The 18,975-nt window shown below is 40.7% G+C and overlaps 1 protein-coding gene across 1 annotated transcript; it reads right to left on the reverse strand.

Annotated features, from left to right (window-relative positions):
* Positions 1–2,769: 2,769 nt before the first annotated feature.
* Positions 2,770–17,744, reverse strand: LOC115604308 (granulocyte-macrophage colony-stimulating factor receptor subunit alpha-like). Its single transcript, XM_030477298.1, has 11 exons — positions 16,704–17,744; positions 16,310–16,516; positions 15,417–15,510; positions 12,793–12,922; positions 12,525–12,700; positions 11,295–11,434; positions 8,125–8,163; positions 6,983–7,112; positions 6,408–6,504; positions 5,579–5,660; positions 2,770–4,740 (listed from the first exon to the last, which is right to left on the reverse strand). Exons 3-11 carry the CDS (start codon positions 15,499–15,501, stop codon positions 4,666–4,668), a joined length of 954 nt encoding a protein of 317 aa, XP_030333158.1. The 5' UTR covers positions 15,502–15,510; positions 16,310–16,516; positions 16,704–17,744; the 3' UTR covers positions 2,770–4,665.
* Between the last annotated feature and the right edge of the window lie 1,231 nt (positions 17,745–18,975).

The raw sequence follows: 18,975 nt of genomic DNA on the forward strand, positions 1-18,975 counted from the left end.
TCCTGAGATGACAGGGAATGGTCACAGAATCATAGAATCATAGAATCATAGAACAGTTAGGGTTGGAAACGTCCTTAAAATCGTCTAGTTCCAACCCCCCTGCCATGGGCAGGGACACCACACACTAAACCATGTCACTCAAGACTCCATCCAACCTGGCCTTGAACACTGCCAGGGATGGAGCATTCACAGCTTCAACAGTCATCTCAATAGCTTGTGAACTGCCACAGTCTACAGCCTAGTGTTTCTGATAGGCCAGCAGTGATTTTGGTTTTATTTAATATGTTGTTCTGTGGTTTATTCTAGTTCAGTATTGGAAATGTCAGCAGCTGAGACTCCCCCTAGAGTAGTCAGGGGTGGGCGGAGAGTCTCCGGTTCCTCCAAGAAAGCCCCTTCCAGCACCAGAGCTTTTGGTCCAAGCGTGGAGTGGGCTACTGGGATCTCTTGCAGCTGGTGTTACACACTGTTGATGTAGATGTTGCTAGCCAATTCATCAATAATTTGTCGGTTTAGCATTCGTGGCATTAGGAGGAGGTCTGAGAAAAACACCAGGCTAACAAAAGCTTCAGAAATGTTACCAACCAAGAAAGCAGTAGATGGAACAATTTTGTCATATCCTTCAAGAAGTTGTCAAATGTTGTATGACGCTGTTTCATAACAGACTAAGAAGCGCTGCTGTTATGCAGAGAGTTCTGGGAAATGCACAGCACTATTTTTCAAAACACTGTTTTTGAAAAAGCTATTTTACAATAATGATATGTTTTTACCTTTTCTTCTTCTACACAATGTAAATTCAAGTGAGCATTGGATGATTTCAAGGTTCCTTTTGGACTATTCCTTCAGCCTGTCTGGGTCCCTCTGGATGGGAGTCCTTGTCTTGAGCAAATCAGCTGGTCACCCCTATTTGGTGTCTTCTGCAAACATGGTGACAATGCACTCCATCACCTCTTACTGGTCATTGACAAAGATGTAAAACTGGATAGGTTCCAGAATAGACCCCTTTGGTACCCCACTTTTCACAGGCATTTACTCTTGGTAAAATCATACTGATTGTTCCCAATGACCTTCTTCTCCTTAATGTGCCCGGAAATGTGCTCCAAGAGGATTCGCACCATGAGTTTTCCAGGTTGATAGGCCTATGACTTCTCTGGGTTGAACTTTAGGCCTTTTTTTAAACATGGGTGTAACACCTTTCCTCAACAAGTTGGAAGCATGTTAACCCTTTCCAGGATAAAACAGGAAGCAGTTTGTTTAGCTTCTATTTAACAAGACCATAATGCCAGCTTCTCAGTATCTTGATATTTTCGTTGTTATACTTTCCTATTCTCTTCCTGACAGAGAGCCACTGAATGGTTCACAGCTCATGGCTAGGTTTTGGTGGATTAAACCCAAACTATGCTTCACTGATAATTTTGCCCAAGGGGAACAATATTGTGAAAGGTTGTATAAACTAGTGTAGTCTAATACAACCCAATCACTCTTTCAGCAGGTGATTGTGAGCATTTCAACTCTGGCCACTGCTGCATGCTGAGAGAATTAGAAAGATGGTTTACACGTGTGTACAGCATGAACTCAGCCTCATTAAGAAATTGACCTTGTTTGATTTGCTGTGAAAAGCTTCCCAGGTGATTCTTTGACCAAAAGGCAATCATTAACTTTGTCTGCTAAGGCAGTAGCAATATACCAATAGCTGTTTGCATCCAGCTACTGTAGAAAATAGTGTGGGCTATGTCCTTGGGCTGCTCTGGTAACCGGAAGACTCTCAGCACTGGAACGTGTCCAGGAACAACTGTTCCCAGCATTGGTTTGGCCAGGATTTGCAAGCAATGTCCTGAACAACTCCTGGACATAGTCCAGAAGTTAGCTCAGGTCAGGGCTAATTTCTAAAGGCAGTTTACATGTGTCCACCTTATTTAAGGGTTTAATAAAATGTATCTGGGCTCTTACATGGCAATTGGCCTCAATGCAAGAAAGTAGTCTTGGGAGTATTTAGTCTAATAATCGAATGTCTAGTATCATTATAAAATTGGCCTAATAATCAAATAGCTATGTTCAAATGTCTAGTATAGAAATCTCAGCCTTTGAGTCTCAGAGAGAAAAGTCATTTTACAGCAAAGCCTGATGTGTCAGTGATTCCTCACACAATTATGAAAAACATCGTGAGACCTCCAAAATCTGAATCTCAAAGACCAAAAGAAACAGCAAGATATATGAGTTGTCAAAATAAATGGGGCTACTCAGAAGATAAAGTTCCTTTTCTTGTGAATGAAAGTGCTCAAAGGCTAATTCTGTTAAGAGGAGAAACTGCTGAGCATTTTCTCTTTGAGTATTAAGACCACCTTAGAAGTCAAGGTGAGCTTCCAGCATTGTATCCTCAGGTAGAAACAAGTAGATGGTTCACTAACCAGCCATCCAAACTGGGGAATCAGGTGACAAGGCTTTTCTGGTATAACACCAGATCAAGGCTGAGCCTTGCATGGAATTAGACTTTCAACCGAAGATGGAAGCTTTGTCCGTGCCCTGATATTACCTGTTCAAAGTCCAACTTTTTTGCTGGAATATGCTTCTTTCCCAAAGGAAGGAACCCAGAAATGAAATTATACCAGTAAAATAGAGTTTGTTGCTGTGCTCCTGATCTCTATGAATTGTATCAAGAGATGCCCCAGGAGGTGAGAGTATTTGCCTCTATATATCTTCTATGCTGCCCTCACGGTCTCAACTGACTACTTAGCTCTTACAAAGGCTTATGTTGAAGAAGATGCTTCTGAGTCAAGTGCAAGAGGGATGTTTTATTCAATAGCTCTCTAGGCAACTACCAGTACATAGTAAGACTTCAGTTCTCCCAGTTGCTTTAAGTGTACAAATAGATACCATTGTTTCATGACAGGGATTTAGAAAGAGTAAACAGCTTTGACAAGAACCATTTAGAGAAATATTTAAAGAAATATTTAGGTTGGAATGTACCTTTGAATATCATCGAGTCCAATCTCCCATTTAAAGCAGAGTCAACTTCAGTGTCAGACCCAGATGCTTGTCCAGTTGTGTTTTGAATATATCCAAGGGTGGAGCCTCCCCGGACACCCATTAGAGACCATCCAATCACTTTCCCCTGTAAATCATTCTTTTTCCTCATATTAAATTGGACTTTCTCTTGCTGCAACTTGTGACTGTTCCTTCTCCTTCTCACACTGTGCAACTCCCAGACAAGTCTATGCCATCTTCTCTACACCCAGTGGAAGACAGCAGTAGATCCCCTTAGATTCTGTTCTCCAGGCTGAAAAATTCCAGTTCCTTAAGATCCTCATAATCATCTTGGTGTCCTGCCGCTGAGCTTTCCCAGCACCATTGATGTCTTGCTTGTACTAGGAGGCTGAAATCCGGACATGGAACTGCACATGCAGACTCATGAGTGCTGACTAGAGGGAATAATCCTTGACTGCTGTGTCTACTCCTCCCAGTATGTGGATAGTTTTCATTACTGTAAGGAAGCATTTTTGATTTGTGTTCAGTTGGTTGCCCACCAGGACCTCAGAGCCTTTTCCGCAGACCTGTCAGTCAGCCATTCTCTAGGACACATGCAGTTGTTTTTTTTTTCTGGGCATTTGGCTTTGTGTTTGCTTCAGGAGGTTCCTATCAACCCATTTCTTCAGCCTGTCAAAACCCTTTGAATAGCAGGCCTGCTCTCCACTATATCAGTTGGTGCCCTCAGTTTGCTTTCATCCACATTCTTGCCAAGGCTGCATTTCATTCCACTGTCCAAATAGCTGTTAGTACTAAAAACTACAAGTCTCAACATTGATCCTTGAGAAGCATTGCTCATGACCAGTCATTGCATTCAACAACAGCCTGAGCTATTTTCCCAAGACTTTGTCCTAACCTTGTGGCTCTGAAAACTTACTGTTCAGGTCAGTAGTAAAGCCCTCTATTTGAACAAAAAAACATAGAGGTTGAGTCATGGACTCACTATTTTACAACACTAAATTAAAGCAGTAAAAAGGCAAGTGAGCAGTAAGAGCTGGGTACTTACAGAAGTAAATTCTGAGCTGATGTCAAGTAAATGGTGGCTGATCTCTTAAGTTGTAACACATGTAAGTTCTAGGATTAGTTAGGTTTTTAGACATACTCCTGTACTTTGAGATTCCTGCTGATTAGAGGACACCATTTTATGTCAGCCTGTTTTCTTTCCCATTCTCAAGTTTCTAGTAGCCCATGAGTACTTTAAGAGACATGGGAAAATCTCAAGTATGAAAGGCCCATTCTTGACAGTAGAACAATGGCATTCAGGCACCAGGAATTTTATAAAAATTTTTTATTCATCTCGATAAATTCATTCTTATTCATTTTAATATGAACCAAACCCATTATTTTCCCTTAAACAAATTAGAATGTAACTAAAACTTCTTGACTGAAATATTTCAATCATATTCACAAAAAGGACAAGTCACCCAAACAGTCAAAGTTAGCCAAAATTAAAAGCAAATACAATGGCATTTAAAAAAATTACATGTGAAGTATCATTCTTTTTTGGCTGCACTACTGTTTTTGCCAAGAAAAAGAAGAAACTGAAGAAAGCCTGTATATTATTCCAGACTTTCCACAGGAGTATACAGTTGCCTGAGCTAAGAAATACACTTTTAAATTCCTTCAGGTTTTTTTTTTTTTTGGTTATTTCAGTATTTCAGCAACTAATGTTATCTCTTCCTTATCAGATGTTATTGACGGAATTTTGCTCTCCATCAGCTGAAATGAAAATAAGAACTTTCATTAATTTTATGTATAAGGTGTCTTGGTTTCAGTTGGGATAGAGCTGCTCGTCAACATGCTGGTCAAATGCCATGTGTGACCATCACAGACTGTCCTGTTACCTTACAAAATCCTATTTTGAACTGTTTTCTGTGTCACCTTGCTTTCTATCCTGTGTGTGTAACTTCAAACAACAAACTTCATTGAAACTGGGGCTGGTGGGTGGGTAGGAGAGACCTGCAGCTGCAGAGACCAAAGGTGAGAGCTGGTGATCTGGTAGGGGGCACCGAGGATCCAGACACGGAGATCACATGTGAAGAACTTGAAAATTTGTGGTTGTTGTACCTGAAGAGAGTGAGGAAGTATGCACTTCTCTCTGGCAAACTTCAGCTCTGCTCAGCTGGAGAGGAGCAGGAAGACCAGGATGTCTGTCACTCTGTTTATGTGACTGCTGTTGGTGTTGACATGTTGCTGGTAAAGGCTCCTGTGCTGGTCTTTGTGGCTGTGTGCATTAGTGTCCTCTACGTGTGTGTCATTGTATATGTGTGTCTCATGTCGGGAAAACACATAGCCCTTGCTGCTGCCTGGACCTACCAGTGGGAGCATCAGCCCCAGCACGTATGAGACTGGAATAGGAAAAACCTTCTGGTTCTGTAAGAGCTTTGCATTTGACTTGTCTTAACAGTTTTGCCTTCTGATTTTCTCTTGTAATTCCTCAAAATATGGCAAAGGAAGAGTTATTCTCTGTATTAAGTTCCTCATAATTTTAAAAATACCTGGAGTAGAGTCTTGTATGTGTTTTACACATTTAATATAAAATAGAAAGAAAACATACCTCTGTATTTGTATCAGGCAGTCCACAAAATGCATTTTTTGGCTCTGGGACTTGTGGAAATGCTGCTTTCCAACGGCCAGTCCTGGATATCAAAAGGGATGGAATAGAAAATTAAAAGAAATTAACGGTCGTGTCAAAAGCATGGCACCCTTCAACCAGCTCATATCTTCCCTTCCAGCACAGAAGAGAAATAAAAAACCCCATGTTATCTTGGCACAGAATGAACGCATATCAGGAAAACACTAATAATTTGGATAGTAATAGTTTCTTGTTTGGTTAAAGATTCACTATAGTTATTTTCTTCTTTGAAAGGAAAATGAATTTGTCCTGCTGTTTAAGTCACTATAACCAGTGAAAGTGGGTGTAAAAATTTTCACAAGTTGGAAGAACAGTATTTTCTCTGAATTACTGTGTATTTCTAGACAAAGTGCATGATGCAGCAGAATATTCATTTTCTTGCTGTTCCACTTGGTCTATTTCAAGAAGCAAGCGACTTAGCTTACGAGCTTTCAGATACATTCAGTTTACTAGGACAATGCTAGTGAATGCTGCAAAATTTTTACTGGTAACCAAACATATAATTGCATACAATTGGTCTCCTTGCCATGTTGATAGAAGAGGTCAAGGGAGAACTTGTGTGGATCAGCCATGGAGGGACTTTGGGCATCACTGTTGTCATACTTGCCTCAGAATCACTCATTTGAATTGATTTCTAGTACAGTGTGAGTGAAAAAGTTTTATTGATAGTACAGAGACACCTCTACCTTATTTGTTTAAGAATTGCAGATGTTTCACACACCTACACAAAATAAATGCATGAATTGTTTACCTTTTGCAGAATAAAATTGTGACAATTGCCACTAAGAATGTCCCAACTGCTACCACAAGTAAGATCCATACTGAAGAAGAAATAATTTCTTCATTTCCTGAAAGACAAATGTTATAAAGTATTATCATTGATAAGGAAGAATAGATGCATAGCTGTGTCAAACATCTACTCTGTTGACTGATTGGTAAATGTTGATATAAAGATCAGTTCTTTAATTTACTTTAACTCTTTGCAACAACGTCTGCCGGGAGGGATTAGCATTGAGCCTTTTTGTCTATTCCATGCAATAATCAGGTCTGGGCAGCAGCGAGCAGCTGTGTGGTACTTAGTTGCTTAGTGGTACTTAAACCACGATAGCATTTCAGCTGCAAATGTGTAACTTTTTATATTTATTTCCAACATTAGAGTGTTAAGAGATATATTAAGTCTCTTCTTCCTTTTCTCTGTAGTGTGGACTGAAACAAAATGTTTGCCAATCCTTTGTACATCTGTGTGTTTGTAGGTGCACATCAGTGTGTAAGGTAGACAAGACATCACTGGGGGAAGAGTAGCCCAAGGCATGGATTTCTTCTTACCAAACTCTACAGGTGCACTCCACTCCCCCCAGGCTGGACTCACAAAGCAGACACTGCCAGCTGCCCTCATTTTCAAGAGACACTTCTTTCTTGTGTTGTATCTTTGAAATGTGTGATTATATCCCCCTTCCTAAAAACAAAGCAAAGCTGAGTGTTTTTTCTTTGTTGCATGTCTAGATGTTGATACTATGCAAGTGCCATTTACCAGTGAAACATTCGGGAGGCTATGAAGGCATTGCTTTGTAAAGTAGACTGCTGCTCCAGGGCAAAAAAATACACATATTAATGTTTATTATGTACGTAATATGTACATATCTGTGTATCTTAAAAATAACCTGTCACTCAGTAAACTTTTTAACTTTAGAAGGTTTTTGTCTTTTACACTATATCCTGTAATTCCTAATGATATGTATGACGTACTGGTAATTTCCCTCAGTACATTGACAGAGGCAGAATAATATCTTGAACTGTCTAATTTCAACACTGCCAGAATTGAGGAGGTAGAATTGAGGAATAAACTGCCTGTGTACACCTCACCTTCCTCAGTCTTTGCATTATGACTTTTCAGGAAGAGCATAACTTTCCAGCCAAACCTGTAAAATAAGTACAGGAACTTATTTTAAAGTTCTTGCAATACTTGGTGTTATTAGAATTTACTGAAAAATGCTTGCTCTTGAAGACTTTCAGGCTAGAGGTGGGATGTGCAAAGTGCACTGATTGGAAGGAGGTGAAGCACACCTGGAGGGTAGCCTCCATCCCAAAGGACTTTTGTGGTCTTTGTTTTTCATAAACAAAATTAAACACCTAGGAGGTGTTTTCACTGTGTGTCTTTTCTCTGCTGTCACCAATGTGTAACTTCAAATTCTGTTCCAAATATTTGAGGGGGAGTGTGGACAATATCATGTGAAATGGAAGGTTTTTCAGAGTAATTACAGAATAGTAATAAAGTTCTGCCCTTGAGTATATAATGAATGGCATATATCATGATGATTTACAGTTTGACACATTCATGAAATCTATAAATAAAGATCCCATAAAACACAGGACATTGAACACGCTGATTTAAAGGCATTTGAGTGATATTTGTTTTTCACACCATGAAATTAACATGTATTGCAGATTAATAGAACAAGCAAACTTACTTGTATGGAAGTATAGATGGTTTTTTCCTCAGGACTAGCCTGTAAATTGAGAAAAAAAGATTAGTTTTGTGTATAGATAATAAGTCATCTTTATCTACTGTCCCCTTTTTCTACATTACTCTTTCTTGTCTACTTGACAGGTTGTTCATAAGAACTAGTAATTTATCTAACATTTATTATCTAATATATAATTTGTCTACAATTCCAAGTTTATATTGTAACTAATTTTTCTGTGAAAAAATATTTGTTTTCTTGACTACCAGAGTTCAGAAATAAATTTTATTTCAGATTGGTGAGTAAACTGAAACACAAGCAAACCAGACCTGAATGAAAACTATAACTTTGTTCTTAAAGAGAAAAAGGTAGAAATCTGTGAAACAAACTTTTTAGTTTATGTCTAATATTTATATTTATAATAAACGTCATTATATTTAGTTGTAAATGCTATGTAAAATTGTTTTCCTTCAGGTGAAAATACTCAGGACTGACATGGATTCAGGGATATTTTAGGCTGCCCTCCAATTATGTTTTTGATAGAATAAAATTCACTCATCCCTTTTGAATAGCCATAATGACTACTATGAAATGTAGTGACTACACAGAACTAAAAACTGTAGACTATATCATCACATTAGTCTACTAGAGCTACATATTTTATTTAATATTTTGCACTTTGTACTACTCCATTTTAAACCAAAATGAAATTAATCCAAACTCTTTTATCAAATAATTGCATGGGTGCTCATGTGGCACCTGAACGTGAACTTGCAAGGCATGCTGCTGTACAGGACAGCTCCTAGAATCTGTAAAAAAGCTAGCTTAAGCACAGGGATTGATCTAAGAGAAAGTGCAACATTACGGTCTCCCTTTTCTTGTGTTTATAATAAAATAATCTATGAGAAATGAAAAGAGATCATGGAAGACTTGAGAAGTGCAGTTCCAGAAGGACAGCTGTTCCTTTGCGAATTTTGGAAGAGGTGTAGTAAAGGGTACTGCATTTTAGAAAACGAAGGAGAAAATACATATGATAGATGAATGAGACTCCTTCCTGCAGGGGGTGGTGGCACCAACCTCCTGATCTGATGAAGGTCTGTTGCTTGCTGGGGCCAGGTTCCAGGATACTGCAGAAGGACTTCCAGACTTGTCTGGCCATTGGACTATTACCCCTTCCTGCTTTTCTCTGTGGGCATCAGTGATGTGGCCAGGGGTAACCACTGGAGGGGATGATGAAGGGCAGGAAGCCCAGATGGTGTTTCCTCAGTCCTTCCCAGGAGAGGAAAAGGCTTGAGCAGAATTGCAATCATGCAGCAGGTCAACACCTGTCTGAGTGGCTGGTGTCACAGGGAGGGCTTTGGCTTCTGCAACCTTGGGACCCTTTTTGAGAAACAGGGGCTGCTCAGCCGGTATGGGATGCATCCCACCAACAGGGTTGTGAATGTCCTTGCAAACAGCCTTGCTAACCTGATTCTTGTGCTTCATGTAAAGGAGTTCCTTGAATATGTAGGGTTCTGTCTTGGGACAAATGATGAACCAGGAAGAGAGCTTGTGACTAGGTGTCAAAGGACGTACAAGCACAGGTGACAGTGCATTAAGTATTTGTTTCAGATCTCCCAAACAAGAAAAAGAAGCAGATGAGACCCTCTTCAGGCAGCTTGAGAAAGTCTTCAAGCCAGTCTTTCCCCGTAATCAAAGGAAACTGCCCTGGCCTCGAGGGCAAAGTTAGTGGTTGATTTACAGGGACAACCTCTCCAGAGCACAAAAGCAGTCCATTCCAGTGCGCAGAAAATGGAGCAAGTGTGCCAGGTGAGCATGGCAGGGCATGAAGCCTGAGTCTGAGCTCAGAGACAGAAAGGAAGTATGCAGAAGGTAGAAAAAAGAATTTGAGAGGAATGAAAAGACATCATTTGCACATGCAGGAATGGATTTGGGTAAACCAAAGCTCATCTGGAGTTGAGACTAGTTGAGGGAGGTGAACACGATAAAGGTTTTTATGAATGCACTGGCAATGTAAGGGATGTTGAGGAGAATACAGCTCACTGAGTTGGGGGAACCTAGTGACAAGGGATATGAGGAAGACTGAGGTATTTGATGCTTTTTTAGTTCCATTTTCACTGGAAAGGTTAACCTTCAGGTGTCCCAGATATCCTGATCTATAAAGCCTTAAGTTAAAACATTGCTGAAGAAGAAAGCAAGAGTCGCAGCAAATTCAGTTTATCAGTGTCAGACATGAAAAATGTGATTGAATTTCTGTTACTCATGGTGTTATGTATATTGCTATGAAATAGCAAGCGCGGTCCAGACTAAGATGTTCCAAATCGCAGAAATCTAGGGAATGCCTTCACTCAGCCACTACGTGGCCAAACCTGGTTGTACTCCAGGCAGGTTTTCCTTTGTAGTCACCGTCTGCCACCCTGTGGTCATTTGCCGCAATTCTGCCATAGTTACGGTAGTTTAGGTTTACTCCTGTTGCAGCGCAACACAGCAATCTTACTCCTTCCCTACCTCTGTGAAAAGACTTGAAAAGCCAAGGTCTGAAATTGACTTTCAGTAGCTTAAATCGCTCCCTCAGTAACCTGTGTTTATTCATACTACCTTTCTGCTTTCTCTCACGTTTATTTTCCTTTTAATTAACATTATACAGCTTCAACTTTTGGACCAATGGGTGTGTTGCCTGCATATGCTATGTGGATAAGCTATTTACGTTTCATACATAGAAAAATTTCGTTCACCTCCATCAACTCTTATTTGTTAAGTGGATACACATTCGTCTATTCAGTAATTACTGCCCAGCTCTACCTTTTCACAGAGATACATTCACGACTGGAAGGACTCCAAGACAGCTCCAACAGGTCTTGGTGAAATAAATATATTTTCTGAGTTTTGAAACTGCCAAAGCTGTGATATGTTCAAGTCTTGATTAACCATGTTTCTCTTCTTAGTCCCACACAGTCACCCAGTGTATCTCCAGCAATATCTCACTCAGGGGAATAAGGATAAAAAAAGGGGGTGGTATAGCATAAAAAGGTGCCTGAAAGGCACAACATCAAAGGAATATGATGCTACATATCAGGGAGGCTACACTGCACAAGAGAGACTGATTTTCTTTTCACCCATGTGCATTGGTAAATGTATGTATCAATGTTAAATGTAGGTGAAGAAATTCCTCTTACCTTATACTTTATGTCGATTTCATATTTAAAACACTTGTCTTTGTTAGAATGACTTATTTGAGGTCGTTGCCACTGAATTATGCAATTGTTTTTAATTTCATCACAGTTGACAGTGATATTTGCTGGAGGCATGAGCTTTTCTGAAATTATATAACCAGGAATTCAAATAATAAAAATCGCCTGTTCTCCTTTTGCTTTGATAAAAGAGAGTGCAATTGCAAGTAACACCTCCATGAAGATACTGACTTGTATCCATTTTTCTTAGGAAATCTCTTAGATATAACTGAAAGACCATAGTTCTTTAAATCCTGTCCCCAGGATCAGTAAAAATGGGGACTAAGCCAGGGAACATGACTCAGGAGCATACAAAGATATAAGCCCCCTCCATTTACTTTTCTAGATGAATAGAGTCCTGCCTTCTTTTTAAAAGGGTGGGTTTTACTGCAGAACAACAAGCTGATGCTATCCCTAATGTAAGAAATTCAAAGGTAATTTCTCTCTTCAAGCCTACACACATGATGCTTCCATGACATGGAGGTGTTGCTTGCTTGGTGTTTTGAACTATGCAGTTTATTTCCCACTTCAAAAAAATTAGCCATACAAATTTAAGAAAGACATTTTGGTTTGAAGAACCTAGCCACTTTCTCCATGTAATCTCCCGTAATTTCACAGATGTGAGAGTTTTTTGAGACAATACCAAAAACAACAGGACTTTGCCAGAAAGGATTTGCCACAGTAAAAATAATTGCACAGGATGCTTCCAAGCAGAGCACCACATGTGAAAGAGCATATGAAAACCTGGGATATTTTGTACACATATTATTTTTTTTAATCAAGTATATGGTGGTGGTGTATGCCATCCCCACTGGCAATGAGAAGCAGAAATCAGTGCTCAGATAAACTTCTCCTGACAAGTCTGCACTGTTGAAAGGTCTTTGGCCACCGTTGAAAGTAGAGCAGGGAAAGTACAATCTCTTAAGTCCTGTGGACTTGCTAAAACTAAAACCAATAAGCGTTGATTGCTACAGAATCTGAGGCAGGCTGCACCTGTACAGCTTTCTTGCTTAATTTTCCTCATTGCTATTTTGCTTGGGGAATAGATTTTCTTGAAGAGGCCACAATCTCTCACTTTCAGCTCTAGGTGAGACAGGGTACTTGGTTTCTTCTCAGGGAAAAATGTTCTACCACCCTCATGCAATAGTAAAAATAAAGCAGAAAGTGTTTACTTACCAATTTTGTACAGTTGAATGTATGCATCATAAAACTGGATTAGGGAGTCTTTTCTAGAACCATTCACCAAGAAGTAAGCTTTTTCAGTCTCTATCCTCACATTTTGGAATCTACATCCCATATTTCTGCCATTTTCATCCTTAATGTAAAGCTCACATTCCATTGCATCTTCATATCTGTATACAGCAAGGTATTTTAGAAAACCATGGGCAATGTGATGTGTTGAATGAGAGTTCAGACTTCCCTAGGCTCAAGCAGACCTACTTACATGGAGTTCTGCCAATAGAGAAAATACTGGGTATCTCCTGGTGCATCCTTGCCTGCCTGCCAAGTGCAGTTCATGAGGGAAATGTTATAGATCACACAGGAGAAGTTTTCAATGGCTGATCCGTTCATGCCTGCAAACAAAGGAGTATCTGTGGTGAGGAAAAATCATGTGACTGCTCCAAGCTGAAGGATCTTGGCACACCTGTAGCTCCAGCTGGTTATTGCTAGGGTCAGGAATGACTTGCTTCATTTTAGGTAGTAACATAGGAAGGTATTTGCACTAACAGATTCAGTGAAGAATTTGTCATGGATAAAGTCTCCATGGATATAAATATAGTTGCATCTGATAAAATAAGTCTCAGGGAAGCCAACACTACTCTAGCACATGCTGATACCTAAAGTGGCTACCCCTGTGCTTTGAATTGTTCCTATTCAAAAGGAGACACTGGTGCCACAATGCCACAAAGTGAATCATTTGTCTGTCATCCTTCAGAACCCTGCCACAGCATTTCTAATTTTCTTCAGCCCCCTTTCAAATGAGTGAAGAGCATGAGGAGCTTTCCTGTGGACTCCAGAGAAGGCAGAGCTGTAGAGTTTTTCAAGACTTAAGGTAGGTGTAGATGCAAACTTGTGAGGTGTTTGTGCTCTGTAGCAATACCTTCTTCCACCTGGCATTAACGTGAGAAATTTTCTTTTGGTCACAAACAATTTACTCCTTAACCCCACCCCCAAGAAAACCCAATAATAAGGAGACTAAACATAGCTTTTAAAAGGAAGGATGATTTATCTATCCTTTTATAAGGAATCAGCCAATACTTTGAGCTTGATGAAGCAGGAAGTAGTGCCATTTTGTATATGCCAACTCCATGTTGCTTAAATGAGCAGATCTTCTACCTCATTCTCTTAACAGTCACATATATATTACCCCTCTCATACAAAGAGGAGTAAACTTTCTCAGACATTTCATTATTTGGAATAGGACACTGCAAACTGCTGGGCACTACACCATGACAAAATTCAAGGTGTGACAGATTTTTCAGTGAAGAATTTCAAAGCTACAGGAGCTAACATGTTTCACTTGGATTTTTAATAACATTTTAAAGACATTAAATGCAGTCAATAAAATATTAGCACAACGAATTAAAAGAGAATTGGCAATTGAAAAGGTGGCAACAGAAGACTGAAAAATTGTTGAGCTAGTTGTAGGAAACAGTATTTTTTTCTGAGAAACATTGTCATGTTGCTTTACACAGTAGTGTAGCGTGAAGCACCCCTTTTCTATTCATGCAAAATAGACTGTCAAAATCAATACCTTCCTTTTACAGTTCCTGTTCCTGAAACAACTTTATTTTGGAGATTACCTACCCAATCAGATTCACAGTACTGGCCAAATGGATGGAGACAGCTTTGAGCTGTAGAGGAAATATAGCTAAGGCCAGAGTAACACATGTACAGGGAAAAGAATAATCCCATGAGGAAAACTTCATGACTTGCTTTGAAGTGTCTGTGCAGCTTGTAGAGGCTGGTGAATTTGCTTAACAAACACAGTAGTTGCAAAACAGGAAATGCTTGGTTTGCTGTCTTCTCTGCATAAGCACTGAAAACAGACTAAATCAGAATCAGAAGCTGCCTTTTTATAAGGTCATGGCACTTCTCAAGTAATCCATTTACACAACATCCGAGTTCTAGATCTCCTGTCTGCTGTTAAAAGTTTGTATCTGAATTTGAGCTGAATTTGGCAAAGAATGTGAAAATTAATAATAAAGGATTCTGCAGGTATGTTGGTCAAAAAAGAAAGATTAAAGGAAGTGTGCCATCCCTGATAAATAAAACAGGAGAACTAATGACAACTTACATGGAGAAGGCTGTGGAACTCAACAAATTTGTGCATCAGTGTTCACTGGAAATCACTCTTCCCACACATCTCAAGTCCCTGAACATCACTCAAGGCAGGGACTGGGGAAATGAAGTCCCTTCCATCGTAAAAGAGGATCAGGTTTAAAACCACCTGAAGAACTTGAGTATACATAAATCCCTGGAACCCAATGACATGCATTCTAGGGCCCTGAGGAATTGCCTGATGTTGCCAGTCTATGCTCTATCATATTTAAAAAATCATGACAGTCAGCCAAAGTACTGGTGACTGGATAAAAGAGAATATTGCACCTGTTTCAAGAGGTCATAAGGAGGATCATGGGAGCTACTAACCAGCAAGTCTCACCTCCATGCTTGATAAAGTCATACAACAGATCCTCCTAGAAGTTATGTTGGAGCATATAGAAGATAAGGAGGTGATTAGAGATAATCAGCATGGTGTCACCATTATAGTCTTGGTAAAATCTCCTGCAGTCACTGAACATCAGTCCTCAGTGAAATTCATACTGCTCATCCAACTCAGTTCCACTTTCCACAGATTCAGCATCAAATTTCTAATAGATGAGTCTGGCATCTCTGCTGCAAGTATCACATAGAAGGACCAGTAACATGCAGATTGCCAGATTTTTGGGTGTAGAGATTACTACCTACCACATGCAAGACAGAAGGCAATTTAAGCACAACTACCCATAATAAGAAGCACATTACACTCCCCCTCAGAGGATTGACCCATGAAGGTGTTCTACTCACAGTCTGTGCAGTGCCAGCCAACACACAACTGGATGATCAGCAACATCCACTGTGTCATGAAGATGAGTGCAAAAGGAGCAACCATATCTTCCTCCTTGGAGACAGAAAACAGTGAAACTTGCTGAAGGTGAAAATGTCAACGTGAATCACGTTTCTCTAAATTTGCATAGTCTGACCGGCTTGTATGCCTGCTTCTGCACTGCCTGACCATCTCTCAGTTCTGGTGGGAGGAAAGATTCGACAGACTTCTGAAACAGTCAGAGAAATGTTCAAAGAAACAGCAACAAAGTTAAAGAAGTTGTCCTTTTCTGCAACAAAACATTTTGTGTGGTGATTTATAAAGTTGGTGATCTGGGGAGCACTGCATAAATGTTGCATACATACATTTGGTGACTGCTGTCACCAAAGGTCTAAAGGTTAAGGTCTTAAGGTATTAAGGTCTAAAGATTATTTATCTATTTGCCATATACAAAGGTTAGGATGAATAGACATCAAACAGATGGGTAAAGAGCTGCAAACAGAAAATATCAAAATGGATCACAGCAACATCAATCAGTTCAAGTTACCCAATGGTGAATATGGTAACTTTGGTGAAAGTTCATGTACTTTCAAGGATGTTTTTGAATATATGCATAAAAGTGGATCTAGGAGAGGTATCTAATTGCTACAAATTTGGTAGCAATCCCAGTAAGAAAATCAAAATCGTGGCTAAGACATTTCTTAGCAGGCAGTACTTTATTTGCAAAAAAACGTTCATTCAACTTAGCTCCATGTATTCCTCTGACAGCTTTTTAGATTTTGCCTGGGGCATCACCCCTCCAGCCCTGGGCTTGTTAGAGTCTCATTGAATACCTCAGCAAACAAAATAGTTGGAAAGATGAAGATAGACCTACCTTCTATTTCAAAACATCTTTATCTTGTTAATCTTTCTATCACAGTCTTCCGGCTCAGAGAAGATAAAAAGACTGGTATTTTAAATGGTTGTATGGCTATAAATAGGGGTGTCTCCCTTGCTGCTTGTGTTTTGGGGAACTGTCGCACCGTCGGAAGTGTTGCAAGATATGACACTGGTCACTTCCCTCTTGATTCTTACCAAATTCCTGTAATTACACAATTCGTTATTTCATACAACATAAATGAGCAATTAGCTGGTTAAATCTTCCTTTGTTTTACAGAACCCACTGGTGCTTGAGAATCCAGTGAGTGCAAAGAAATCTTCTCTTTTACAGGTATTTCTCTCTAGCTCTAAATAATACTGAGTAATACGAAGCATCTCTCAGTACAAACCATCTCTGGGGCCTGGGAACAGTGGGGGTTCCCCATGGTGGTTGAGAGCAGGGCCTGGTAGCCAGCGTCTGTCCTATCTCCTCAGCCAGGATCAGGCCCCGGGAAATGCCACAGAGAATCAAATGGGGTTCTGGAAAACAAAGGAGACGGAGTTTCCGTGCATCTGTCTTTTTCTCTCCTTTCTCTCAGCCTCTCACCACCCTCGGTCTCCATCCTCCAATAGGTCAGTTCCCAGAGCGTCAAGCAGTCTCCCACCTACTCCATCCATGACACATCCAAACAAGGAGCTCTGCTCATTAACACTGAAGGAGCAGAGAGGGGAGGGAGTTGAGAAGAGCCATGCAGACGCAGAGATTTTGCTGGGAAGAAGGAAGGCTAGGAACAATCACACTGAAGTTGTATTTACTGATCCTGCACCACTTTAGGAATGGGTTTTAAGGGCAGCTGTTTCTGTGAGGGAGCTGTAAATCCATGCTTCTATGGAGATTTCTTGGCAGAAGCAGTTGGCCCACAAGGCTGTGCCTACTGATGACTATGGCTGGATTGCTTGGCAGTGTCTGTATCCTGGGCACCCTTTCATCACACCATTTAGCACTGATGCAGTGGGACCTTGCCTGCCCTGGGCAACTGTATGTTTTTTCTGTGCCAAAATCTGGTCCTGGGAAGGGCTATCAACTTCCAGCCTATGAGTCTTCTGAATTACGCATCTTGCAATGGGTGAACAGGGACAAGCACTTCTGCCTAGTGCTGGGTTCTCTTTCTCCAGTTGATACCTCAACTGTGTGGCTACTTGTGCACCCAAGGCGAAGACCCATGCTCCCACTCTGAAGATCTCCTGAGCCTGTAGAGCAGGCAGCAGAGGAGCAGTGTGCTTTCTGGTGCTCTCTCAGATTATGCACCTTAGTAACACAATGAGGAAATCTGGGTTTTGTGGTTTTAGGGTTTGGGTACTTTTTGTTTTTAAACTGAAATATACTGCAACAGAACAATCCAAAGAGCCCACAAAGACAGTGGTGTTACTGTAGGCAAGGGAACTGTCCTACACAGGGGACTTCTTTGCTGAGGCTTTCAAAAAATGGAAACAAATTATAAAAAAATAAAAAATCCCCAAGCAAAGCTAGTGTTGTTGATGGTGCTACCAAAGTCTGTTACCATCCTTTCCTGTTGAGTGTTATATTGGGTCTTTGCCCAGGGATGGGAAAGGGATGCCTTAATCCCACTCCTACTCCCAGGAGGTGATTGGCGACAGCCATTATGGCTTCACTAAGAGCAAATCATGACTGACAAATTTGCTGGCCTGCCATGACAGGGTTACGGCACTAATGGATAATGGAAGAGCAATTGATGTCATCTACCTGGAGTTGTGCAAGACATTTGACACTGTTCCACATGGCATCCATGTCTCTAAACTGGAGAGACATGGATTTGATGAATGGACCACTTGGTGGTTAAGGAATTATCTGGATATTCCCACTCAAAATGTGGTCAGCAGCCTCGATGTCCAAATGGAGACCAGTGATGCGTGGCATTCCTCAGAGATTAGTACTGGGACTGGTGCTGTTCAGCAACTTTGTCAGTGACATGGATGGTGAGATTGAGTGTGCCCTCAGCAAGTTTGCCAATGACACTAAGTTATGTAATTCAGTTGACACACTGGAGGGAAGGGATGCCACCCAGAGGGCCTTGACATGCTTGAGGGGTGGGCCAATGCCAACCTCATGAAGTTCAACAAGGCCAAGTGCAAGGTCCTGCATGTGGGTCAGGCTAAGCCCAAGCAAAAATAGAGGCTGGGGGGAGACCAGATTGAGAGCAGCCCTGAGGAGAAGGACTTGGGGCTGTTGATTGATGAGAATTTCAACATGACCCAGCAATTGCAGCCCAGAAAGCCAACCGTATGCCGGGCTGCACCAGAAAAAACATGACCAGCTGGTTAAGGGAGGTGATTCTCCCCCTCTAGTTTACTCTTGTGAGACCCCACGTGGAGTACTGTGTTCAGCTCTGGGGTCCTCAGCACAAGAAATACAGGGATCTGTTGGAATGAGTCCAGAGGAGGCCATGAAGATGATCCGAGGGCCGGAGCACCTCTTCTATGAAGGCAAGCTGAGAAAGTTGGGCTTGTTCAGCTTGGAGAAGTTTCAGGGGAGACCTTATAACAGTCTTCCAATACAGGAAATCTGGAGAGGGACTTTTTACAAGGGCATGTAGTGGTAGGATAAGGGGGATTGCTTTAAACTGAGAGAAAGGAAAATTAGATTTGATATTAGGAAGAAAT

The sequence above is a fragment of the Strigops habroptila genome, chromosome 2 (genome assembly GCF_004027225.2).
Source record: "Strigops habroptila isolate Jane chromosome 2, bStrHab1.2.pri, whole genome shotgun sequence".
Classification (NCBI taxonomy): domain Eukaryota; kingdom Metazoa; phylum Chordata; class Aves; order Psittaciformes; family Psittacidae; genus Strigops; species Strigops habroptila.

What these genes read in the sequence shown, in the direction of transcription:
- LOC115604308 (XM_030477298.1), bottom strand. Translation starts at nt 15,501, where the DNA reads ATGGTTGCTCCTTTTGCACTCATCTTCATGACACAGTGGATGTTGCTG. An exon ending in CATTCAACTGTACAAAATTG is followed by an intron (nt 11,435 to 12,524) that starts GTAAGTAAACAC and finishes ATATAATTTCAG; the next exon opens with AAAAGCTCATGCCTCCAGCA. An exon ending in ACAATTTTATTCTGCAAAAG is followed by an intron (nt 5,661 to 6,407) that starts GTAAACAATTCA and finishes TTTGATATCCAG; the next exon opens with GACTGGCCGTTGGAAAGCAG.